This window comes from Balaenoptera physalus, assembly GCF_965194825.1.
Source record: "Balaenoptera physalus genome assembly, chromosome: 2".
Lineage (NCBI taxonomy): Eukaryota > Metazoa > Chordata > Mammalia > Artiodactyla > Balaenopteridae > Balaenoptera > Balaenoptera physalus.
Window position 1 is genome coordinate 99,367,077 of NC_138883.1, and position 27,047 is coordinate 99,394,123.

Here is a 27,047-nt window from a genome sequence, read left to right on the forward strand (position 1 = left end):
ACGAGAAAGCACTAGAGAAGACAACACACCGTTACAGCCCCCATCTTCCTTCTCACCTTCCTCTTCTTCCCTGTAACAAGTTGCTTTTATCTTTCTGACTTGTCTGATCTGAGGCTAGCAGAAAAATAAATATGAGGCAAATAGGGTTTTGTGGCTGGTGTCTACTGGACACTGGAATTGTTTAGCTTGTCATAAATAGCTCTCTTCAGGGACATGCTCTGACACTGAGTCTGCCTTGCCAGCCTCAAACACAAAGACAAACGTCAAACCCCTTTACTGAGGACAGTCAAAAAATACAAAGGACATACTCCGCAGTTACCATCCATGAATTCTGACAACAACCTCCTGACCAAAGTAAACATCTGTGAGGAAAGTAAAAACAGTATAGCAGTTCGTAATACAAGCTTTGGAGTAAAACAGATCTAGGTTTGAATCTCATATCTGCCTCTTACAGTTATGTGGCCTCTGAATCCCATCTCTTAAGTGGAAAGGAATCCTACTTACTTTCTTCAAAACTCATACTTAGGTACTGTGAGAGACACAAATAAATTGCCTCATGATTCTCTCCTTCAAAGAAGATAACTTGGTCATCTTGAGCCCAGAGGAAGTTTCGTTACCCAGTTTTAAGTTTAGGTTAAAAAAGCTTGGGGTTTTAACATATATCAAATTGTACACTTTAAATGAGTGTACCTTATTGTATGTAAACTATACCTTAATGAAGCTGAAAAAAACAAATAGATTGGAAATTAGAATAAAGCAGTTTGTTGGATGTCAGCTAGCTAGTCAGTGGCAATAAATTGGGAGAGGACAAAGTGGGGCTTTATGAAGCAACAAGGAATAGATGTAAGCTGAAGAGAAACGTACCTGGGTATCAGGGTAGGCCAGCATGAGAGCTACTTTAAAACTGGGAAATGAAGCAAGGAGCTTCAGGAATCCATGGGACCTAAGGGTTTGTGCTCAGCTGGTCTCAGCAGAAGCCCTATCCCCCAAAACCTGTTTGTTTGCAGATGCTCCCAAAGCAAAAGGTCTTATTTTATCAACAGATTGTAATCAGATCATTCCTTAGGAAAGGTAAAAAATTGTTTCTATAAAGTCATAAGCTGCCCAAGGCATATTTGAATAACATATAAAAATCCACCTGGTTTACCCAGTGGAGCGTGACAATTTCAGAATTAACCCCTAACCAACATCAAAGCCAAGCTCCTCCAAAAATGTTATTATTTAGTGATTAACTGCTACTTAAGAAATGCTGGAAAGTAATGTGTTTTAGGTAGGGAATACCATGGTAGGTAAAGTCAGTGGTAAAATAACCCAGAGATCAAGGGATGAATTAGACAGATACACAAAATAATCTCTGAACTCCACACACGCATGATCTGGAACAAGTATAAAACCAAACAGCCAAGAAATCACATCCCTATCACTACACAGATGAGGTTTCCATCACAGCTTGCAACTCTGCCAGTCTTGTGAGTAAAAGATTACAAAGCATTACCTTCAAATTTCATCTCCTTGCTTATTAAGCTGTAGAGCAACAGATTTAAAATAGCCCCATTAATGCCAAGTGTGTTCCATTTACAGGCAATGTCGAACGGATGAGCATTTGGCCAGAAAAAGAAACAGGAGAAAGACAACTCATTTCTTTCTGGGTGGCTCCTTCACTTTTTAAAAAATTTTAGTTTTTATTGAAGTATAGTTGATTTACAATGTTGTGTTAGTTTCAGGTGCACAGCAAAGTGATTCAGTTATATATACATATTCTTTTTCAGATTATTTTCCCATACAGGTTATTATAAAATATTGAGTACACTTCCCTGTGCTATACAGTAGGTCCTTGTTGTTTATCTATTTTATATATAGCAGTGTGTATATATTACTCCCAAATTCCTAATTTATCCCTCCCCCTCAACCTTTCCCCTTTGGTAACCATAAATTTGTTTTCTATGTCTGTGAGTGTATTTCTGTTTTGTAAATAAGTTCATTTGTATCATTTTTTTAGATTCCACATATAAGTGATATCATATGATATTTGTCTTTCTCTGTCTGACTTTATTTAGTATGTTCATCTCTAGGTCTATCCCTGTTGCTGCAAATGGCATTATTTCATTCATTTTTATGGCTGAGTAGTATTCCATTGTATACATGTACTACATCTTCTTTATCCATTCCTCTGTCGATGGACATTTAGGTTGCTTCCATGTCTTAGCTCTTGTAAATAGTGCTGCAATGAACTTTGGGGTGCATGCATCTTTTTGAATTATGGTTTTCTCTGGAAATAGAGCTCCTTCACTTTTCTTTATATTTAGTCAATGAACAACTTCATGGAACTCAAATCCTCTTGTCTAAAACCTTAGTTTTAGGCTTTAAAAAGTGGATTTTTTACATTTAACTCTGAATATTTACAGTCCAAGTCATTTTTTTTTCTTAACCTAGAGATATTTAACATGAACAAAAAGTCTCACTGTTCTAGTCCATTCTTAAATAAATTCAATGAAAAGTTAATGAGAACCAAATGTATTCAAGGTGGTGGGTTGAGCTGCAGAGAACACAAAGAACAGACAAACACAACCCCTGACCTCAAAGTATATACGACGAAGTAATTTTATGATTAGTTTTAACTAAGTATTCCCACTATTAGCAATTGTTTTGACGTGTATGAACTCTGTAAATGTATTTCCAGTCTTGAGTCATATTTTTCTTTGCTATATCCAAATACAATCTGTAAAACAATTTACCTATTTCTTTAAATTAACTCATTTTATTTTTATTTTAAGTATTCAATTAAGAATAAATTGTTATATAACTATCTCTTTAGAATTATCTTAATCATTAATAACCATATAAAATCATGGGACTTGACATGCTGGTTAGATTTTTTTTCAAAATATACATTAAAATAAAAACTTGTCTATTAACATAAATGTTTGTTGTGTACTACCTAAAATCACACTGGGAAACATGTCTCTAATCCAGTCCCACAGTCAAATCTTTTCCTCTACTCCCTCATAAACCTCCCTGCAACCCAGGCAACTCCTTACACCCCGATACTCTTAGCTGATGACCCTTCCTTCCAATTAACCAAGAAAAACAAGCCACTTACACAAGAGCTTCCTCTCATCACTTCAACATATCATCTTTTCCTTATTTTTAGCTTATTTTTCTAAGATAGTCATACTAATCTCCTACGATAACATTTTTATCATTACCCCAAATTTCATCTTCTGTCACCTCAGTTACTCCTTTTATTGACCTTTATTTCTTGTGTTTTCAACTGGTCTCCCTTTTCTTTGGCTCCTTTACCTTTACTTACATGCATTTTGTTTAAAAACATTTATTATCTATTTTGTGCTAGAGACTATGCAAGATTCTAGGAATGTAGATAAGAATCTCCGAACCTCAAGGAGCTCATGGGTTTCTAAGGAGACAAGCACATCCTGAGTCACCAACAATGTGATGAGTGCCTTGTAAGGTAAATGCAAGAATGTTTGGGGAGAAAACACAAGTGGAGCTTGAAATCAAAGGTAGAAAGGATTTCCCCATGGAAGTTAATACCTAAACTCAAATCCCAAATATTATACACTTATCAATATTATATATGTGCTGGTTTTGTGACCCAAGAAAGTCCCTAGTTACTTTAAACTTTGTTTTCCTTATCCATAAAATGGTAATAATATTTACCTAACCTGGCTGTAATAAGACTAAGGAGACAGCATGTACCCAGTGGTGAGGCCCTAGAGTTAGTCCGCTTGGATTCCAATGTCAACGCTACTACTGTATGTCCTCGGGTGCATTACTTTACAACTGTGTATTGGATTCCCATCAATAAAATGTAGGTAAATAATAATATCTATCTAATAGGGTAGATGTGAAAGTTAAGTGGTCTAATCCATGGAAATCATTAGATAGTAAACATTCAATAAATGTTAGCCACTCTTATCAGAAGGCTTTTTTAATCTCAAAATTTGTGTATAAATCCTGTTAAGTAAATAGTAGAACAATAAGTGTAATCCTTGTCATGTATAATCCTTCAGTTTATCACAATTTACAATAGATCCCAGCTATTCAGTGAATTAAGCAGGGGAGACTAAAATAAAATGTCAAAGGTACCAAATTGGCAAAGTAGAACAAAATCTACCATCTTTTCATGTGTCAGGAGTTAAACTGAACTCACCCCAAAATTCATATATTGAAGTCCTAACTCCCAATACCTCAAAATACGACCTTATTTGGAAATAGGGTCATTGCAGGTGTAATTAATTAAGTGAAGGTGAGGTCATACTGGGTTAGGGCTAATCCAATATGACTGGCATCCTTATAAAACAGGGAAATTTGGAGAAAGATGCACACAAGGAGAGAGCCATCTGAAGACGAAGGCAGAGATGGGGTGATATTTCTACAAGAGAAGGAATGCCAAAGATTGTCAGCAAACCACCAGAAGTTAGGAGAGAGGCATGGAACAGATTCTTCCTCACAGCCCACAGAAGGAACCAACACTGCTGACACCTTGATTTCAGACTTCTAACCTCTGGAACTGTAAGACAATACATTTCTGCCATTTAAGCCACTCAGTTAGTGGTACTTTGTTATGGCAGCCCTAGCAAGCTAATATACCATCTGAGAGATTTTGTTTCTTCCAAGTAAGAACATAAATCTTAATAATGCGTATCTCAATTCTGGAGACAGATACTTAAACTTGACTCTGAATCACACAATTGGTCATATACCAAATTCTGTTCTCTACTTCTTTTGTGTAATAAATCTTCTTTCCATCCACATTATAGGTTCCCTGAGGAAAGAATATATTCATTTATTAACTCAACAGGTATTTATTAAAAGCTCTACTAAATGAAAATGAAAAAACACAGGCTCCTGATCTCTAGGAATTCACAAGCTACAAGTCAAGCCATAGGTAAGTAATAACTGATGCAAAGTAGACTGTGATGAGTTTTCCTGAGGTACAAGAGCACGGAGCACTTTGCTCCCATGGTTGTGGATGGTGCATCCCTTATACCTAGGCATCTCTCTTAGAAAAATTCTGCGTTTTCCCATGGACCAGTTGTCTCCTTCCCTAGCCCTGAATCTATTTCCATTTTCCCATCTTTAGCACACGCTGACGTTGAAGTCAGTCCACTGCCATTATGATAATCCTTTCCTCGAAGAATAAATAGATAGAAGGCACTCCCACAGGCAGGAGTATGAATCTAGGTAGACAACTCCTGTTTGGAGAAGGCTCTCTAATACCCAGGATTCCAGTGTTTACTGACTCTGCCTACAAAACACGGATGCTTCTGCCAAGGAAGTCTTTAAGACCACCCTCTGACATTCCAGGATCTGAGCAGAAATGTGGCCAAAACAGACTTACATCAAGAAGGCTTATGGGTGCAGAATTCCATGGTGGTTTAGAGGGAGGGGTAGAGGAGGGACAGGACTTTGAGGGTCATAATCCAAAGGAAACTTAGCCTTACTGGAATATTCAATTCTTTAAAAAGATATTTTCTGGGACTTCCAGCCCATTTCAGCATTAATTCAAGACACAAGAGGTGAGCCATTTACAACCATTCTTCTCACTTCTGTGGATTTTCTGTCAGGAGCAGACAAATCCTACCTCTTTTTTTATATTCCTCTTCCTCACCTCTTTTCATCATTTTCCTTGTCCTGGCTCCCCCTACTTTCCCTTATTCCAGATCACATCCCCACCTTCTGCCTTAATTATCCTTTCCCAGTCTTAAGACAAAGTATTTTCAATTCGTGTTCACTAAAAGACACTCTAGACGTGGTGGTGCTGTGCTGGGGGCTTTCCCATACATTATCTCATTTAGTCGACACACCCACCATTAGTCTTATTACGAAAAGGAGGCTTGGTAAGTAAATCTAAATCCCTTGAATAGAATTATATCCCAGATCCGTCTGACTTCAAGGATCATCCCACTTCTCAAACAACTTGAGAATGAGAGTACACAATGATGACTCCACTACCTTGTTTACAGACGAGCCAGTCCAGTTATTCATTTAAAAACAAAAAAAAATCAAAAACAACTTAGGTCCAACCACAGGAGTGATTGAGGTGCCACATCACTCTTTAATCTGTGGGTAAATGTATAAATAGATTCTCTCTACTTAATCTACAAAACCTATTCATTACATCATTACACGTGTGAAAGTACCTGCATTGGCAAGAATGTTTTCCAAGCATCAGGACTTCATACAGAAACAACAACAAAAAGCCCACTGTAACACTGGTATCATGGAACAAGATTCCTAATATAAAGTGAGATTTCCACACTGCAATGACTTCAAGGCAGTGTATGTCACAAGCGGTAGCTGAGGGAGACAGGGAAGGGCTTGGCTGGCTACAGGCCAATAGAAGCCAGGCAAATGTAGCACTTTTCTAACATATCCTGGCTTCTGCTTATTCTAAAAAAAAATATCCCTGGCAGGGGGGATCCCTCTTGTCACTTCTCTGTTGGGTTTCTACTGACTGAACAAGTCCCTGTCCAGTGATATCAAGAAATTCTGTCCTTGGGGCATAAATAAATGCCCAGCTCCTATAGTTCATGGGAGTATGAGAGTCTGAGAGGCCTGGAATCGATCCAACCCATTTTAACTAGCAAGAAACTACCTAGTAATACCTTGTTTGTATTTCTTGGACGAGGGACACAAGAAACACTTATTTCATTCCACACAATAATTCACCACAATCAGAGGGAGCACAGTAAGGGCAACACCATCTCCCAGCTGCTGATTACATCAAAGGCTTGCAGCACAAATTCAATTTTATGATGTTAATCTCGGCCTGCCACTCAGAAATTTTCTCTGAGGGATATGATTTTTCTCTGGATTTCATTTTAAGAATGATTTTCTTCGTCCACAATCAATAAAGATATGTTTTCATCAAAAGACTCTATCTTGGTAGAATTCAATTGGCTATTTCAATCCCTTTTGGTGACACAATATTAATTAAAATAGTTTATGTTGCACTTCAACTGGAAAAAGAGGCAGTGAAAATAGCAGCTACGCAGAACACATGTTCTGTACACATCAACATGGAGGGCAGAAAATAATTTTCTCTTTCTCCAGGCAACAGACATTAGCTCTTCAAGAGAGTTGCTCTGACTTAGTTTATCTCTGTGCTCTCCCTGAAATTAATCAAAAAAGAAGCTCTTTCTGTTTGTATATTTTGTTCAACAGGAAATCGAAATGCACATAAAGAAGATGCTTCAAATTCTCACCTCCCAGTGATTCAGGAGGAGCAAAAGTAAGTGTCTGTGCCTGTGTGGCATATTGGGCTATTAAGAATCACAGTCACTGTTTCTCTTAACTAAAAAAAAATTATGATGCTATTAAAAATTTTTTTCTTTTCAATTTCTAAATAATGATTGCAATTGAATACATTTTATTTCTCAAAAGGAAACACAGAATTAGTATGGAGTTTTTCACACTTAAAAAAAGAGGAGAAAGTTATGAAATGTGCTACAGAAAATGAATTCTGCTTTAACAGTGATCTTGAAAGTGGCAGTCAGTTCACTTAACAAATATTTATGAAGTACCTACTGTGTGCCTGACTCTGGTCACCATTTGAGGTTCAGATAATCTCAACTGGAGGCTGGAAATCTGAATTTTAACCTGCTCTACAAAGACATTCTTACATTTGAGGCGAAGAACTTAATCTCATCATCCCCCATGCACTACACAATTAATGAAATATAAAAATCAACTGATAAAATTAAAGCAATATTCACTGAATGAGTGACCAAAAAGAATAATTCCCTCAAAAAGTTCTTACTCAGGGCCTGGTCTGCATGACCTAGTGAGAATGTCAATACCTGGCGGGCCTAATCTGGGCCTTCCACAGCAAACAGGCCTTGTCTGGCCCCTAACCTACAATGACTAAAGCTTAAAGTAGTTAAATTCTCTGCAATGACTAAAGCTTAAAGTAGTTAAATTCTTTTTCTATCTACTGCTGTCTAAACGAAACGTGGAAAGAAATCTTCCATGTTCTGTAGGACTTCGCAGGAAAACTACCTGAGGTCTTTCCTTTGAAATCCACTTGGAGAAAGGGCCTAAACAGGAAAACTCTAGGTATTCAATCGTTGAGCAAATGTGTACATTGTTTACAAGAAGGGATCATTCAAGATGATCAAGTTAGAATGTTGAGGCAGAGTCTTCCAAATTTAAAAGAATTTTAAGAGCTAACAATACCAGAGAAAAATCACAAGAGGGTAAAATCCTCTAACAAATTCCTCCCAAAATGTTCAATTTGCAATTTGGTACTCCAAAAGAGCTAACAACACATTATCCAGATCTCCTCCCCACAAAATTTTTTTCTAAGCCTCACTTCAGTTGCTCAGACTGAAAACAAGGACTAGAGCAGGAAGCAGGGCCTAAAATGGTCTGAGATCTTATCATGTAAACACAGGAATGTTAACCTTTGTCTATCAAAGAACTCTCAGTGTGGTGGAACTCCTTTTACAGAGCCTGGTCTGGCAATATAGGCTAAAAAACACAGCTGGAGTTGAAAGTAAGCCTTTAGTGGTTGGGAAATAGGGGTAATGAAGGTGAGAGTATAAATAGCTTCATACTTCATTCTAAACAACAAGAATAGTTACAACACCTCTTGGTCTGTTTTTTATAATATGCTTGAAATTGCTAAATCCCATCTATACTCAAGGCTGGATTCCTGTTGTATTTTCTCTCATCAAGAGACTAAGACGGGTGGAGGGAACCACACTGGTTGATTGTCACCTGTGTGTCAGACAGCCTCGTGTTTTCTAGGCAACGAAGTCTTCCAACAAAGTTGTGAGGTTGACATTCTTATGGGAGAGACTTGAAAATTAAGTAAGGACCTAACAGTGGAAAATAATATACAACCCTCATTTTACGTTTGAGGAAACTAAAGCTCAGAGAAGCAAAATAATTTGCCAACATCCTGTAGCCAGGAAAGGATGAGACAGCATAGGGATACTGTGTGATGATTTGCATTTGTCATACTCTCTCACCCTATACCGTTGAAGACACAGAAGTCTCCCTTGGCCCAGAATGCTCTTCCTCAGCATTTCTTCCTGGCAAACTCCTATAAAAATGGAACCTTCAAAACGGGAACTAAATTTTAACTCCTTTAACTCCTTTGAGCCTCCCCTGGTTGACACATAGCACTCCTCTACTCCCAGCCTTCCCTTTTCTACCTTTACCAGAGCTCTGATCACTTTGATCCAATTCTTCCTGTTACCTGAACTATACTATGAATGCTTGGAGGGCAGGAAGCTGTTCCTTTTTCCTTTGCATTTTGCTGGCAGGTTGTTTTACATATAACAAGAAGTACAAAAATGTTGAGGGGGAAGTCAAAAATTAATGTATTTGTTAGAAGTGAATGTGATATGGCTTCAAGAGTTGCCTCTTTTTTTTTTCTTCTCCCAGACAAATCAGCTTGAATTTAACTCTGTCTGCACAAGGAGCAAAAGGCAGATGTAGAAAAATATCCTTGGCTGTCAACATGCATTCTATTCCTATTGAAGCAGCCTAAAATCTTATCAGCTTTCTGGGCCCTTAAAACTCACCACTGACTCAGAGGAAACACACATTCAATTTACCATGAGATTGACTGGTTCAATTAATTACAACTCCCTCATCCTGTACTTGCTTATTCTTTAAACATTCATATATAGGACTTCAATTTTTCCAGGTGAAATTTTGTCTTGTTAAAAGTAAAAAAGGAAGGAGGTCAGTGTTGGGAAAAAATTTTCTACCATTTATCGACTATTAAGTTGTAGACACTGCTATTTACATTATGTGCATCACTTCATTTGATCTTCATAATGACCCTAAGCATTATTATTATCTTTATTCTAAACATGAGGAAAATGAGGCTTGGAGAATATAAATAGCTTGCCCAAGATAAGAGATAGAAAACCAAGACACATTCAGGAGTCTCCAGATCTCACGCCCTTAACCACTGCACCATCTTGCTTAGGTGGGGCAGGGGCATTGCCCAACATGTTCGGAAGCCCTTTGGAAATGAGAGCAAACGCTAGACGAGATATTGCTCTAGAGCAGTGATACCTAGCTCTAGAAGTGAGGAGTTGCTTTTTATAGAAGAATTCAAAGAGACCCAAATGTCCTTTAAGACCAAACAGAATTTTCTTATTTTGAAGACAAAAATGACACACATAAGTTAAAGGACTTGCTGGTACCTCAGAGTTAATCTGGGGACTTGCCAGGACTTCAGAGATGGTCTGGTATGAGAACTTAGACATATTCTTTTAGTCTTTATCCCTACCTCATCTCCCTGCCTCCAACTTAGTTTAGAGCAGAATTTAATCTAAAAATGTTATGACTGGGGAAAAAATAAGTATACATTCAGAACAGAGCTCCAGAGAAATGCCTTTTATAATGCACAGACAGAATTCTTAATAAGAGACGCTGCATACTGTAGCACTATTAAATAACAGAAAAAATAAGTGAACTGTCAAGCCACAAATAAATCTGGATGAAGCAATCTTGAAACTTTGAAATATTCCTAATACCATTATTTTCAAGGTTCCATAGAGTTATCTAATAACTTATATATACTTCTATTCCAGTTGGCCTCTATAAACTAGAACCTTAGGTTTCTAAAGCAGTCACTTCATTGGATAGAGACTGTTAATGCAATATTTCACACACAAAGAGTCTTAACAGTTGATATTTTATTGATAAAATAATTATATTAATAATTTTAAAACATCTTCCCAAAAAGTAGTGAGTATATTGGAACTCAAGAGAGTCCCAATTTTTGCAGTTTTTAAAAAATAATAATCCCTTTACTAAATGGTAGCATGGACAGAGTTTCCCTTTCTCCTCCAGCCCTTTGCATTCTTTACAGAAAACATTGTTGGTGCATTTTAATATTGAAGGAGCTAAAGGAGGGCTAAGGAACAAAAGTCACAAGACCGAATTAACCGCAAGTAGTGCATGACAAAAGAGGCTGCTTTCTTCTCCCCTGATCTTTAAATAGTGAGAATTCAGGAGAGTGGAGACTAATCCACTGTGTGTTGCAGGGCGGGAGAAGCGAGGGTTGGGGTAGGAATGGGGATGAAAGAAACAAAAATTTCTAAACCCCTTTCTTCAGGTAGAAAATTCCCAACATGTGACCTAGTCTCCAAAGGTGACCTTGAACTCATTTAGCATTAAAAGTGCGAGGAGGAGGAAGACAAAGTTAACGTTGCTATACAGCAACGTTCTGTTTGCATCTTAGAAACAGTTTAGAAATGAACACAAAAATGCTCTAATCGATGAGGAGGGCGGAATAAGGAAGCACCCGTCCGCAAGGGAGTATTACTAGCACTTCACCTTTGCCAGATTTTCGTCAATACAGACATCACCCCCTTGATTTTCCTGTCCCTCGTCCAACTTTTCAAGTGACAAAAGTGTTGTGTCCGTAACCTTTATTGCTGGCTCAGCGGCAGGTGCACAGCAAGGAAAGTTTTCACCAGATCCCCTGACGCGACAGGTCTCAAGCTGTCACACCCTCGCCAGCCGGCGTCCACCGGATCATTTCCCCAGCTACCGGACTCAACTTAATGAATTCAACGGACTCCAGTCCCAGAGAAGTCCGATTTCCGAGACCCAAGCAACTCTCTCAGTAGTGAATGGCGGGTCTCTAAAAGTATCTGGCAGACTACAGGCATGAATACTAAGGCCCTCACCTACCCTCCGCCACCCCGCCCCCTACCCTCCGCCACCCCCCCCCCCCCCGCACCATACTCGAAAGGACCAGTTTGATAGGTGCGTGTCTTCGGTCACTACTGATGCGACATCTGGACGAGAGAGTAGAAGAGGGAATTTTCCACGTGCAAGAACTTGGAGTAAAAGAAGAGATTATAGCAACTGCTACACGCGCTCACCTTCCTTCCCAGCCCCTCAGTATCCAAACCCTCGGCCTGAAGGCGGGAAGCCGAGGGCTGCACGAGCCTGAGGCCGTCAGAGACCCACCGCCTGGGACAGACGAACCTGAGCCGAGCCGGTGGGAGGCCGCCTTACCCGAGCCTGGGTGCCGCGAAGCAGCAGCGGTCCAGCAGCCTGGCACCTGGGCAGCAGGCCAGCGGGACGGCCTTTTTGGACCGGCCACGCCCCGACACCACGCCCCCACCCCGACACCACGCCCCCACCCCGGCACCACGCCCCACCCCAACACCACGCTCTCCCAACCGCGGACGCCACGCCTGGCGCCCCACCCTCACTCCGGCCGGAACTCCGATTCTCCCCTGCGGTCCCGCGGCTCCCTCCCGCTCTCACTGGCGGTGGCAACTGGAACAGGCCGGTCCTCGGGCGTGGAAGTGCTCTGTTCTTCCAGGGCTGGAGGGAGTTGGAGTTGAGGCGAGGAAAATCAAGGTAGGCCAGGTGACAAGGACCCTCACCCCGGCACTGACGGGGACTGGGAGCCTCAGGACCTTTGAGAAAGGAAGGGAAGTTCACCTCCGTCCGCATCCTCCCAGAAGGGGAGAGTGAGCGTTCAGGGAGCTAGAAAGGGTGGAAAATTCACCACTGAAACCAGCGTCCTGACCTGCTCTGAGTGTGCCAAGTATGACAACTGACCGGGTAGTTTAGAAAAATGGGAGGGACAGTTTGCTTTTCTCAGGTTTCTCAGTTATTTTATTTAATCCTCCACACCCTGTGGGCAACTTAGTCCTGAATTCTAAGACTCCTGGAAGCAGGTGGGGACAGATTTTTTTTTTAACATCTTTATTGGAGTATAATTGCTTTACAGTGTTGTGTTGGTTTCTGCTGTATAACAAAGTGAATCAGCTAAACATATACATATATCCCCATATCCCCTCCCTCTTGCGTCTCCCTCCCATCCTCCCTATCCCACCCCTCTAGGTGGTCACAAAGCTGATCTCCCCGTGCTATGCAGCTGCTTCCCACTAGCTATCTATTTAACATTTGGTAGTGTATGTAAGTCCATGCCACTCTCTCACTCTGGGGGACAGATTTTTAACCACTCCCCTTTCACCGATACCTATCTGGCTTCCCAAATACTAAGGGTAGTTGGCCAGGCCCAAGTCAGCACAAGTTCTAGGTCTCCTCTGAAGTCAGACTTCACATACCCTGGATCTTCCTGTGTGAAACCCCTCCAAGGAGGACACTCCTCTCATCTTCATCCTCTGAGCTGGGTTCCTATTCTTGGTTTATCTGGAACCTCACTTACCCCATGCAGGTTAGGTGTTCCTGCTATTCACTCCCAAGATGTGGCACTTCCTCTGTCATAACACTTGTCATGACCTACTGCAATTACTTGTTGCATTGGCCTCCCCTGCTTGCCTGTAAGGTCTGTGAAGACAGGGACACCAAGTATGTAGTAGATATTGATACATAATAAATATTGTTGACCAATGACATGCATCTAACAGTCACCTGTTAAGGTGACCACAGGCCCCAGTTCTTTAAAGAACTTCCCTCACCTATCCTTAACTTCTGAGTCTTCAGGATTTTATTTCAAAGTTGACATTCCCACCCCCATTGCCATTGCCAAGTATTCATCCGACCTCTTGAGCAGAGCCTTCTCCTTCAGTCTTCATAAAGATGCAGGTATTGAAAGAGCCCTAGACTTGGTTTCTCTTGTTTGAGCTCTGCCACAACTAGTTCAGGTGTGTTAAAGACCCTCAACCATTCTGGGTCTCACATCAGAGCCTTTGATACTTTTAGGGCACATGAAAATGGGGGGGAAAGGAAAAATTTTTTAAAATAGAACTTTTATGTTGAAAAAAGTGTTAATAATATATAATATTAATTTAATGGTCTTTATTGCCAGTGCAGTTGACATTGTTGAACTTTCTAAGCCCTATAATGGTGGAAAACAATAAGAGTTGAAGAAATCTTCCCACTCCTTCCTGTTCCAGAAATAGGAACTGGTTTATTGCAAGGAATCATCCTTCCCCAAATGACTTAAATAAGACTTACTCATAAGAGGAAGGAACACTCCCAAACTCATTCTATTAGGCCATGATCACCCTGATACCAATACCAGACAGAGATACTGCAAAAAAAGAAAATTACAGACCAATATCATTAATGAATATAGATGCAAAAATACTCAACAAAATACTAGCAAACAGAATCTAGCAACACATTAAAAGGATCATACACCATGATCAAGTGGGATTTATCCCAGGGATGCAAGGATTCTTCAATATATGCAAATCAATCAATGTGACACACCATATTAACAAGCTAAAGAATAAACACCATATGATCATCTCAATAGATGCAGAAAAAGCTTTTGACAAAATTCAACACCCATTTATGATAAAAACTCTCCAGAAAGTGGGCACAGAGAGAATCTACCTCAAAATAATAAAGGCCATGTACGACAAACCCACAGCAAACATCATTCTCAATGGTGAAAAACTGAAAGCATTTCCTCTAAGATCAGGAACAAGAAAAGGATGTCCACTCTCACCACTATTATTTGACATAGTTTTGGAAGTCCTAGCTAGGGCAATCAGAGAAGAAAAAGAAATAAAAGGAATTGGGAAAGAAGATTGGAAAAGAAGAAGTAAAACTGTAACTGTTTGCAGATGACATGATACTATATATAGGAAATCCTAAAGATACCACTATAAAACTACTAGAGCTAATCAATGAATTTGGTAAAGTTGCAGGATACAAAATTAATGCACAGAAATCTCTTGCATTCCTATGCAGTAACAATGAAAGATCTGAAAGAGAAATTAAGGAAGCAATACCATTTACCATGGCATCAAAAAGAATAAGATACCTAGGAATAAACCTACATAAGGAGGTAAAAGACCTGTACTCAGAAAACTATAAGACACTGATGAAAGAGATCAAAGATAACACAAACAGATGGAGAGATATACCATGTTCTTCGATTGGAAGAATCAATATTGTGAAAATGACTATACTACCCAAAGCAATCTACAGAGTCAATACAATCCCTATCAAATTACCAATGGCATTTTTAACAGAACTAGAACAAAAAATCTTAAAATTTGTATGGAGACACAAAAGACCCCGAATAGCCAAAGCAATCTTGAGGGGAAAAAATGGAGCTGGAGGAATCAGCCTCCCTAAATTCAGACTATACTACAAAGCTACAGTAATCAAGGCAATATGGTATTGGCACAAAAACAGAAATATAGATCAATGGAACAGGATAGAAAGCCCAGAGATAAGGCCATGCACCTATGGTCAACTAATCTATGACAAAAGAGGCAAGGATATACAATGGAGAAAAGACAGTCTCTTCAATAAGTGGTGCTGGGAAAACTGGACAGCTACATGTAAAAGAATGAAATTAAAACACTCCCTAACACCATACACAAAAATAAACTCAAAATGGATTAAAGACCTAGATGTAAGACCGAGCACTGTAAAACTCTTAGAAGAAAACATAGGTAGAACACTCCTTGACATAAATCACAGCAAGATCTTTTCTGACCCACGTCCTAGAGTCATAGAAATAAAAACAAAAATAAACAAATGGCACCTAATGAAACTTAAAAGCTTTTGCACAGCCCAGGAAACTATAAACAAGATGAAAAGACAACTTTCAGAATGGGAGAAAATATTTGCAAACGAATCAACGGACAAAGGATTAATCTCCAAAATATATAAACAGCTCATGCAGCTCAATAGTAAAAAAACAAACAACCCAATCCGAAAATGAGCAGAAGACCTAAATAGACATTTCTCCAAAGAAGACATACAGATGGCCAAGAGGAACATGAAAAGCTGCTCAACATCATTAATTATTGGAGAAATGCAAATCAAAACTACAATGAGGTAGCACCTCATACCGGTTAGAATGGGCATCATCAGAAAATCTACAAACAACAAATGCTGGAGAAGGTGTGGAGAAAAGGGAATCCTCTCGCACTGTTGGTGGGAATGTAAATTGATACAACCACTATGGAGAACAGTATGGAGGCTCCTTAAAAAACTAAAAATAGAATTACCGTATGACCCAGCAATCCCACTACTGGGCATATACCCAGAGAAAACCATAATTCAAAAAGACACATGCACCCCAATGTTCATTGCAGCACTATTTACAATAGCCAGGTCATGGAAGCAACCTAAATACCCATTGACAGACAAATGGATAAAGAAGATGCAGTACATATATACAATGGAATATTACTCAGCCATAAAAGGGAGTGAAAGTGGGTCATTTGTAGAGACGTGGATGGCTCTAGAGACTCTCATACAGAGAGTGAAGTAAGTCAGAAAGAGAAAAACAAATATCATATATTATCATATATATGTGGAATCTAGAAAAATGGTACAGAAGAACCAGTTTGCAAGGCAGAAATAGAGACACAGGTGTAGAGAACAAACGTATGGACACCAAGGGCGGAAGTGGAGGAGGGGATGAACTGGGAGATTAGGATTGACATATATACACTAATATGTATAAAATAGATAACTAATAAGAACATGCTCTATAAAAATAAATAAATTAATAAAATAATTTTTTTTAAGGAAAATAAAAAGCACTGAAAATAGAATAAATGAAGGTAAATTTTTAAAAATTTTTTTAAAATGAAGACTTACTGATAAGACTTACCTTGTTTATCTATGACACAGACCCTCCAAATTCCCATTCTTTGCATCATAAATGATTAGCTGAACTGTTTGTGCTCGCTAACCAATCTGAACAAAATACCTGCTACCTTGACTTGACCAAACTTTACTTAGGTTCTCTCTTTCTCCCTGGCCCTGAACTTTGACCAGCCCTCAGCCTGAGCCAGCATACAACCACTCTTTTTTTTTTTTTTTTCTGTAATAAAATTTTAATAAATAGTGGTTAAATTCCAAATCATTCAAAACACAACTAAATATGTTTTGAAAGAAGACTCTCAGCTTCTTTCAGCATTAACTCAATATTATCAAATATTTTAGGCAAACAGAATTAAAATCTGACTGTAAAAATGCACATACAATATTGTTAAAAGCAAGGTGCCACCTGACACTTAGGAAGAAGCTCGTAAGTCTCAGAGAATACTTTATCAAGGCAGTGTTATTGACATTGCAATAAACATGTTAAAAGCACAAAAAAATCTGTGAAAATATAATTAGTACAATATCCTAAAAAGAGTATAGAAAAGAACTCAAAAATATGAATCCAAAACACTTGAGACATTAATTTAAAGGCTAAGAATATTTGAAATCTTCACACAGCAGGTGGAAGAGGTTTCCAATATAGCTGCTCTCTTCATTTTTCAGGTGTTTATTTTAAAAGAAGATTAACAAAAAGTGAGTATGAAAAAAAAAGAAACAACCTTCTTAAGTGTCTGGCATTTAAAAAATAATCTGTCAAGTAAGGTGTCAAAACTTTGATGATATTTGTATTGAGAATCTGAAAACAGCATGAGAGAAAAACTATGAAACTTTTATTATGTGTAAGCTATCATTATATGTTTCATAGAAAAATAACACCGGTTAAGAAAGTTGCTGGAAAATATTGTCATAAAATATCATTACTAAGTGTATTTTTATTTAAGTTTTGAGGCAGAGGATTTTAATTTTATTTTGTTTAAAGTTACTTGTAATCCTAGTTGGAGTCCTTTCATTGTTTTTTTTTTGTACTGGAATCTGTTGTATGTTTCTATGAAAGTTTATGATACGAGAATTTCAAATGGCATTTTAAATGTTAGCTGTTCAACTCTATACATTGTTTATGGAGCTTGCATATTTTGCTCCTAATATTAATAATCTAGATAAATCCAACTCACATTCACAGAGTCACCTACTTTTAAATGTAGCTAATTGTCAGCATTAAAACTGAAGCTTAACATTTGATTTCATCACTCAAGGAAAAATAAATTTGACTATTTTGAAATATTGAATGATTATTTAATAGGTGAAGCCACATCTAATTTGATGATTTTTTGAAAGATTTCTAAGTTACAAGATATATTTTAAAAAAAGCTCTTCTCAAACAATGAACATCTCTGTTGGCAAAGGAACATTTTCAGATTCAATTAAAGAAAGTAAGTACTAGTTAAATACTGGTAAGGTAGTACAACCACTCTTAACAGCCCCTGAAAATAAGCTAACCTCCAGGTACAACTTTCTCTTCTCTACTGTAAGATCATGCCACTCTAGCTCATCCCACTTCCCCACATCCTGTTCCTTAACAGCATTGTTTATTCCTCCCTAGAAAAGAAAAGACCTTTTCCACCTAACCTTCCAAAGGCTTGTGGATCTAAGGATCAAAGCTTTTCCCCTATTGCAATAGTCCCCCTACCCCAACTGCAGTAATCCCTTAGAAAATTCTTTTGAATAAAGTCTCCCCTTACCTTGTTTTTTATTGACCTTGTAAAATATATTTTTTAATACAGGCATAGCTCAGAAATATTGTGGGTTCAGTTCCAGACCACTGAAGTAGAGCGAGTCACACATTTTTCGGTTTCCCAGTGAGTATAAAATTTATGTTCACATCATACTGTAGTCTGTTAAGTGTGCAATAGTATTATGTCAAAAAAAAAATGTACATACTTTATTTAAAAAATAATGCTCTTGGAAAATGGTGCCCATAGACTTGCTTGATGCCGGAATGCCACAAACCTTCAATTTGTTAAAAGCACTGTATCTGTGAAGCACAGTAAAGCGAAGCATAATAAAATGAGGTGTGCCTGCATTGTTTATGAGGAAAGGGCCCTCAAAAGCAAAAGTGCACTGTCTCAGATTCCTGGCTATAAAATGGAGAAGTTAGATTACATAGAACAAAATCTTTTTTGGCCCCAAAACTAAAGAATTCAGAAGCTGAATTTCCAAAGAAAAGCAAGTCAGACCTTATAGACCTCAGCAGAAAAAGCAATCTGGCAATTGAGAACCAAAGTGAGCACTGGAAGTGATTTGTTTAACTAGCCTGGTATTGTTGTTGCTGTTATTTTTTAAATTGAATTTGAATGTCACACTCCTCACCAATCTCTGTAGTTTTCAACATTTATGTTACCTCTTTGGTCATTGAAGGAATTTAAGTTTGCGTCCCTAGACTGCTTTCGTGCTCTCAGAAAAGGGCCTTGAATTACAAAAATATCTCTTCCCTTTCCTCCACCACATCGATATGGATAGGCAAGCAATGATGTCTGCTAATCTCTATACTGTAGAATTCAAGTGTTTGAATGAAAGGACGAATATTTCATTTTCAGTTGAAATGTGTTTCTTTGGTGACAAGATACTAGCCAGTGCAACCATCTCTCCTTTTTAAGCACTGAAAGATTTTTACGAGATAAAGTACTTATCCCTGGAGGGTATGTGGTAATTTAACTTTAAATCAGAATAGATTCTCTAACATACTATAATACAAAAAAATGAATAGAAATAATACATAAGGAAATATTAGTTTGGCCAATTCTGTGAAATAATCAAAAATAACTTGTGATGGTTTTAATACATGTCTAAAATTTCTATAATACTCCTTCCTTTGGTGGAGCCTGATTCCCCTCCCCTTCAGTGTGGGCTATATTTAGTGACTGGCTTCTAACAAATAGAATGTGGTAGGAATGATGGAGAATAACTAGCAAAGGTACATCATAAAATGACATTGTAACTTCCACCTCGTTTTCCCTCTCTCTTGGATCTCTCTCTGGAGAAAGCCCCTTAACATGTTGTTAGGACATTCAAGGAACTTTATAGAGAGGTCCATGTGGTTAAGAACTGAGGTCTCCTGCCAATAGCCATCAAGAAGCTGAGGCCGCTTCATATGAGGATGTCATCTTAGACATGGATCCTCCAGTCCCAGCTGACATCTTGACTGCAACCTCATGAGATACCCTGCACCAGACCCACAGAGTTCAGCCACCCCTAAATTGCTGATCCACACATACTCTGCAGTAATGTTTGTTGTTTTTAAGCCAGTGTTTTGTGGTGACTTGTTATATAGCAATAGAAAACTAATACAGAACTGATTCAAGAACCTTCCCTGACATTGATGTGCTAAAGATGATAATACTAATAATATCAAGCAGTTTTAGAGTTTTCTGCTTATTTTATAATGGCTTATATATCTTCCAAAACCCCTTTAATAAGCTGAACTATGTGGACATTTATCATTCTTTTTTTAAAAAAAATTTATTTATTTATTTATTCATGGCTGTGTTGGCTCTTCGTTGCAGTGCACTGGCTTCTCATTGTGGTGGCTTCTGTTGTTGTGGAGCATGGCCTCTAGGTGCGCGGGCTTCAGTAGTTGTGGCATGTTGGTTCAGTAGTTGTGGTTCATGGGTTTTAGAGCACAGGCTCAGTAGTTGTGGTGCACGGCCTTGGTTGCTCCATGGCATGTGGGACCTTCCCAGACCAGGGCTCAAACCCGTGTCCCCTGCATTGGCAGGCAGATTCTTAACCACTGCACCACCAGGGAAGTCCTATCATTCTTAACTAGCCAAGTATTTGCCCCTGTTCCCTATGTTTGGAGAACACTCACCCTCCTTGTGAGGCAGAGCTTATGACTTCATGGAGAAGCTGTAAAACAGTGCCTTTGTTCGGGGCTTCCCTGGTGGTGCAGTGGTTAAGAATCTGCCTGCCAATGTAGGGGACACGGGTTCGAGCCCTGGTCCAGGAAGATTCCACATGCTGTGGAGCAACTAAGCCCAGGTGCCTACAGCCCATGCTCCGCAACAAGAGAAGCCACCACAATGAGAAGCCCGCACACCGCAAGAAAGAGTAGCCCCCGCTCGCCACAACTAGAGAAAGCCTGCGTGCAGCAATGAAGACCCAACACAGTGAAAAATAAATAAATTAAAACAAAAAAACCACAAAATAAACAGTGCCTTTGCTTACTCTTTGGTACTCCATTACACGCAGGTCAGGGACACATGTTCTGAATTGTACCAGTCAGATTCACAGCCCCAGACAAAATACATCCTGGTGTCAGAGGTGGCAGCACCAGAGCCACATCTAGTTCCCAGAGGCAGCAGTGCAGTGCTTCTAGCAGATGCATCCAGTGCACAGCAGCAGAGATATCAGTGTCTGTGCCCAGAGCTGGTGGCAGTGATGCCTCCATGGTACCAGTGCCACAGTATGATTTTGGACTTTGTCATGATTGCATAACACCCAAACTTAATTTTCCACTTTCTAAGATCAAATATCCTTTTATAAATCTTTTTCTGCTTAGAATAGCAAGTAATGTTTTCTATTGCACATAACTAAAAATCCTGACTGATACAAGCAGCTACTATATCCATTGTACAGATGAGGACATTGAGGACCAAAGTTGTTAAGTAATGTCTTGCTAGATACAAGTAGCAAGTGATAGAATTGGGACACATTGATTAGTCCAGATTGGGCTAAGCAAACAGATAATTAAATTTAGTGTTTAAAAGATAAAAGGCTTATCTACTTAAAAAGAAACAAATTAATTATGTTTTTCTTTAAACCAGATGAAATGCTGTTTCTCTACCCTGACCCACATATTGAGCCAACATTATGGCATTGAACTCCTTATTGCTTCAGAAATGGACTGTGCTCTTCCAGACTTCCTTGATATTGTATAGATACTTCTTCCTGCAAATGCTTTTCTCTGTTCATCCCTGCCTCCCACACGTTTTAATCAATTTGCCTCTTCTTACTTCAAAACCCAGATTTAGTGATGATTCCTCTTTGCAGCCTTTTCGGAGCCCTCAGGAAGAAGTAATTATTCTCATCCACTCCTCATGCCCTCTCAGGGTTCTGTTTCTATCCATGATAAAATGTTTACTAAGCTTGTTTATCTGTGTGAACAACCCCAACAAATCCCAACAAAAGAAATAGAAGGACTCCAGACTCTGCCCAACCAATGGAGGGAGTCTTGAAAAAATAGGGGCTTAAAACAAAGTCTACTTATTGAACAGGGAGCCCTAGTGCTTTAATGCCATCAGCTGTAAGAATGCTGACAACTAGGTATATAATCCCATGTAAGACATTGGGGACGTTTTCACAAATAAAATTGAATGATTCTAGAAATGTCTTTAAGAAAATGACATTTGTAAGTTCTCAAGTAAATAAGTGGGTATCCATCTGACTGAGAAGGTCACTACTTGACAAGTCCAACTCTTACACAAAGAGTGTCCCCTTGGGTTTTATTACCTTACTTTTACATTTTAATAAAAAGCCAAAGGATTACCAGAATTATGTAGAAACCTCCAATATGAAGGAGATTAAAACATGTCAACTTGAAAAGGGAAAAGGAAGAAACAGAGACAGTTCAGGAACAGAATAAAATTTCAAATAAAATATTCTCTGGGAAAGGAGAAGCTGAATACATTAGACAAGACTGAGCAATATATTTGTAAAAAGAAACAAAGAATGAAAAATTTCTTTTGAATTCAAACAATGCTAAAAATATACACTTTAATAGAAAGGTTGAATAATAAAGTTAAGGCAACCTTTCTGAAAGTAAATAAAAACAATAGATTGCCAGTGAGAAAGAGAAGACAACTAGAAGATTAATTCAGGAATTCCAAAACCTTACCAATCATTCCAAGGAGAGAGAACAGAGAGAAAGGTAGAGTGGGAATGACCAATCAAAGAAATAATGGAAGAAAATCTAATAGAAATAAAGGACATACATTTCTAGATAGAAAGAGCCTACTTGAGCACCCAGAGAAATAAAGATAAAATCTTGTAGGCCAATGTCTATTGCAACTTTAGTCATAACTAGAAACAACTCAAATGTCCTTCAACTGGTGAATATACAAACTCTGATATATCCTTACGTACACCAAGGGAAAGACTCAATATTGTAAAAATTCTCTCCAAAATATAATATTGATGTAATCCCAATAAAATTCCATCAGAAATATTCATGCAAATTGACAAACTGATTCTAAAATTATCTGAAAAGGCAAAAGAACTAGAATAGTCAACAATTTTGAAAAAGAAGTACAAATTTGGTGAACTCACATTCTCTATCGCAAAACATTATCAAACTACAGTAACACCACACTACAGTGGTAGTGGTGAAAGGAAAGACATATAGATCAGTGAAACAAAATAGAGAGTCCAGACACAGACCTGCACATACATGGTCAGTTGATTTTTTTTAAAAAGCAAAGTCAGTTGAATGGAGAAAGGATAGTATTTTCAACAAATGGTCCTGGAACTGTCATCCATATGTTAAATGAATAAATTAATGAATGAGTGAGTGAGGGAATGGACAGATGAGTGAATGAACTTCAATCTATGCCTTGCATCTTATACGAAAATTTACTCAAAATAGATCATAGATCTAAATGTAAAACATACAACTATAAATCTCCTTGAAGAAAACATAGGGGAAAAATCTTTGTGATTTTGGACTAGCAAAGGTTTCTAGACATGATCCATAAAAGAGAAAAAAATGGAAAAATTGGACATCATTAAAATTAAAAACTATGGGGACTTCCCTGGTGGTCCAGTGGCTAAGACTCCAAGCTCCCAATGCAGAGGGCCTAGGTTCGATCCCTGGCCAGGGAACTAGATCCCACATGCTGCAACTAAGAGTTAGAATGCCACAGCTAAAGAGCCCTGCATGCCACAATGAAGATCCTGCACGTGGCAACAAAGATCCCGTGTGCCACAAATAAGAACTGGCAAAGCCAAATAAATTAATAAATATTTAAAAAATAAAAAAAACTAAAATTAAGAACTATGGAAAACACTATTAAGAGAAAGTAAAGTCAGAGACTGGGAGAAATTATTTTCAATTTTATATCTGATTAAGGACTTGTATCCAGAATATAAAATAAGCTCTCCAAACTCAGTAACAACTAAAATAACAACTGAATTAAAAAATGCCAAAAGATTTGGCCACTTCACCAAAAAACCCCACTACAGATAGAAAATGAACACGTGAAACATGTTCAGCATCAATTAGTTATTAAAGAAATGAAAAACCACCATGGGATATCAGTAAACCCCTGTTAGAATAGCTAAAATTAAAAAAAGAAACTGACATTGACAAATGCCAGTGAAGGTAAAGAGAATCTGAAATTCCCATACAATGCAGGATTGGAAAATGGTACACTTTGGAAAATGGTAAGCGGTTTTTTTACAAAGTGAAACATATACTGACTTTATGATCTAACAATCCTACTCCTTGTTTTTACCCAAGACAAATGAAAACTTATGCTTATGCAAAGTCCTGTATACAAATGCTTGCCACAGCTTTATTCATAATGGGTAACGACTCATATGTCCTTCAGCTGGTGAATATACAAACTCTGGTATATCCATATGTTGGTATACGTCTCAGCAATAAAAAGAAATGAAATACTGATACACTTGAAAATGTGGATGAATTTCAAGTGCACTATGCCAAATGAAACAAATCAGACATTCTGAAAAAAGGCAAAACAAGAGGGACAGAAAATATATTAATGGTTGCCAGGGGCATGTAATGGAACTGTTCTATATCTTAAATGTGTTGGTGGTTATGTGACTGTTTTGCATCTGTATGCCATTTTTTACAGAACTGTACTATAAAAAGTGTGAATTTTACTGCATGTGAATTAAAAAAAAAAGGAACTAAAGAGTCATTCATTTAATCATGTAGAACTAAAGAGAGAGACTAGAATATGTTTATCACCTGTGTAATAACAACTTATCAAAACAATGCAAACACTTAAGTGCTGGGGTAGGTCAAGGATAATATTAAGGAATATCATAACAACATGATATTTCACAAATAGAAAAAAATATAGGGCCAGATGCCTCATTTGTGCAATCTTTACAATATTTATTCAAAATTATTTGCATTTTTTGTACCTCAGCAGATAATCTCTGCAACTTCTCTACAGCAAAGCCTTCCTCTTCTTTTTTTTTGAATGTTTGCATTTTGTTTTATTTATTTATTTATACAGCAGGTTCTTATTAGTTATCTATTTTATACATATTAGTGTACAAATGTCAATCCCAATCTCCCAATTCATCCCACCACCAGCCCCTCCCCCGCCACTTTCCCCCCTTGCTGTCCATACATTTGTTCTCTACAGCTGTGTCTCTATTTCTGCCCTGCAAATCGGTTCATCTGTACCATTTTTCTAGGTTCCCCATATATGTGTTTATATATGATATTTGTTTTCCTCTTTCTGACTTACTTCACTCTGTATGACAGTCTCTAGATCCATCCACGTCTCTACAAATGACCCAATATCATTCCGTTTTATGGCTGAGTAATATTCCATTGTATATATGTACCACAACTTCTTCATCCATTCGTCTGTTGGTGGGCATTTAGGTTGTTTCCATGACCTGGCTATTGTAAATAGTGCTGCAATGAACATTGGGGTGCATGTGTCTTTTTGAATTATGGTTTTCTCTGGGTATATGCCCAGTAGTGGGATTGCTGGGTCATATGGTGATTCTATTTTTTAGTTTTTTAAGGAACCTCCATACTGTTCTCCATAGCGGCTGTATCAATTTACATTCCCACCAACAGTGTGAGAGGGTTCCCTTTCCTCCACACCCTCTCCAGCATTTGTTGTTTGTATATTTTCTGATGATGCCCATTCTAACTGGTGTGAGGTGATACCTCATTGCAGTTTTGATTTGCATTTCTCTAATAATTAGTGATGTTGAGCAGCTTTTCATGTGCTTCTTGGCCATCTGTATGTCTTCTTTGGAGAAATGTCTATTTAGGTCTTCTGCCCACTTTTGGATTGGGTTGTTTGTTTTATTAATATTGAGCTGCATGAGCTGCTTATATATTTTGGAGATTAATCCTTTGTCCAATGATTCGTTTGCAAATAGTTTCTCCCGTTCTGAATGTTGTCTTTTCGTCTTGTTTATAGTTTCCTTTGCTGTGCAAAAGCTTTTAAATTTCATTAGGTCCCATTTGTTTACTTTTGTTTTTATTTCCATGATTCTAGGAGGTGGGTCATAAAAGATCTTGCTGTGATTTATGTCAAAGAGTGTTCTTCCTATGTTTTCCTCTAAGAGTTTTATAGTGTCCGGTCTTACATTTAGGTCTTTGATCCATTTTGAGTTTATTTTTGTGTATGGTGTTAGGGAGTGTTCTAATTCCATCCTTTTACATGTAGCTGTCCAGTTTTCCCAGCACCACTTATTGAAGAGACTGTCTTCTCTCCATTGTATATCTTTGCCTCCTTTGTCATAGATTAGTTGACCATAGGTGCATGGGGTTATCTCTGGGCTTTCTATCCTGTTCCATTGATCTATATTTCTGTTTTTGTGCCAGTAACATATTGTCTTGATTACTGTAGCTTTGTAGTATAGTCTGAAATCAGGGAGTCTGATTCCTCCAGCTTGGTTTTTTTCCCTCCGGATTGCTTTGGCTATTCGGGGTCTTTTGTGTCTCCATACAAATTTTAAGATTTTTTTTGTTCTAGTTCTGTAAAAAATGCCATTGGTAATTTGATAGGGATTGCATTGAATCTGTAGAATGCTTTGGGTAGTATAGTCATTTTCACAATATTGATTCTTCCAATCCAAGAACATGGTATTTCTCTCCATCTGTTTGTGTCATCTTAGATTTCTTGCATCAGTGTCTTATAGTTTTCTGAGTACAGGTCTTTTACCTCCTTAGGTAGGTTTATTCCTAGGTATTTTATTCTTTTTGTTGCAGTGATGAATGGGATTGTTTCCTTAATTTCTCTCTCTGATCTTTTGTTGTTAGTATATAGGAATGCAAGAGATTTCTGTGCATTAATTTTGTATCCTGCAACTTTACCAGATTCATTGATTAGCTCTAGTAGTTTTGTGGTGGCGTCTTTACGATTCTCTATGTATAGTATCATATCATCTGCAAACAGTGACAGTTTTACCTCTTCTTTTCCAATTTGTATTCCTTTTATTTCTTTTTCCTCTCTGATTGCCGTGGCTGGGACTTCCAAAACTATGTTGAATAATAGTGGTGAGAGTCAACATCCTTGTCTTGTTCCTAATCTTTGAGGAAATGCTATCAGTTTTTCACCATTGAGAATGATGTTTGCTGTGGGTTTGTCATATATGGCCTTTATTATGTTGAGGTAGGTTCCCTCTATGCCCACTTTCTGGAGAGTTTTTACCATAAATACATGTTGAATTTTGTCAAAAGCTTTCTCTGCATCTCTTGAGATGATCATATGGTT

The 27,047-nt window shown here is 38.1% G+C and overlaps 1 protein-coding gene and 2 long non-coding RNA genes across 3 annotated transcripts in view; 2 read left to right on the forward strand and 1 right to left on the reverse strand.

The window, feature by feature from the left end:
• Positions 1-362, reverse strand: part of WDR72 (WD repeat domain 72) — a 193,288-nt gene extending 192,926 nt beyond the window's left edge. The window contains exon 1 of the mRNA XM_082445137.1: positions 320-362. Within this exon, the coding sequence (XP_082301263.1) occupies positions 320-322 (3 nt within the window). The 5' untranslated portion in view covers positions 323-362. The remainder of the gene's footprint in view (positions 1-319) is intronic.
• Positions 1-22,303, forward strand: part of LOC309654339 — a 1,078,238-nt gene extending 1,055,935 nt beyond the window's left edge. The window contains exon 2 of the long non-coding RNA XR_014260164.1: positions 20,689-22,303. This is a non-coding gene — a long non-coding RNA (uncharacterized lncRNA). The remainder of the gene's footprint in view (positions 1-20,688) is intronic.
• On the forward strand, positions 12,187-20,670 carry LOC309654373. Its single transcript, XR_014260199.1, has 3 exons — positions 12,187-12,366; positions 17,224-17,253; positions 18,342-20,670. It is a non-coding gene; the product is annotated as an uncharacterized lncRNA (long non-coding RNA).
• Positions 22,304-27,047: the final 4,744 nt, after the last annotated feature.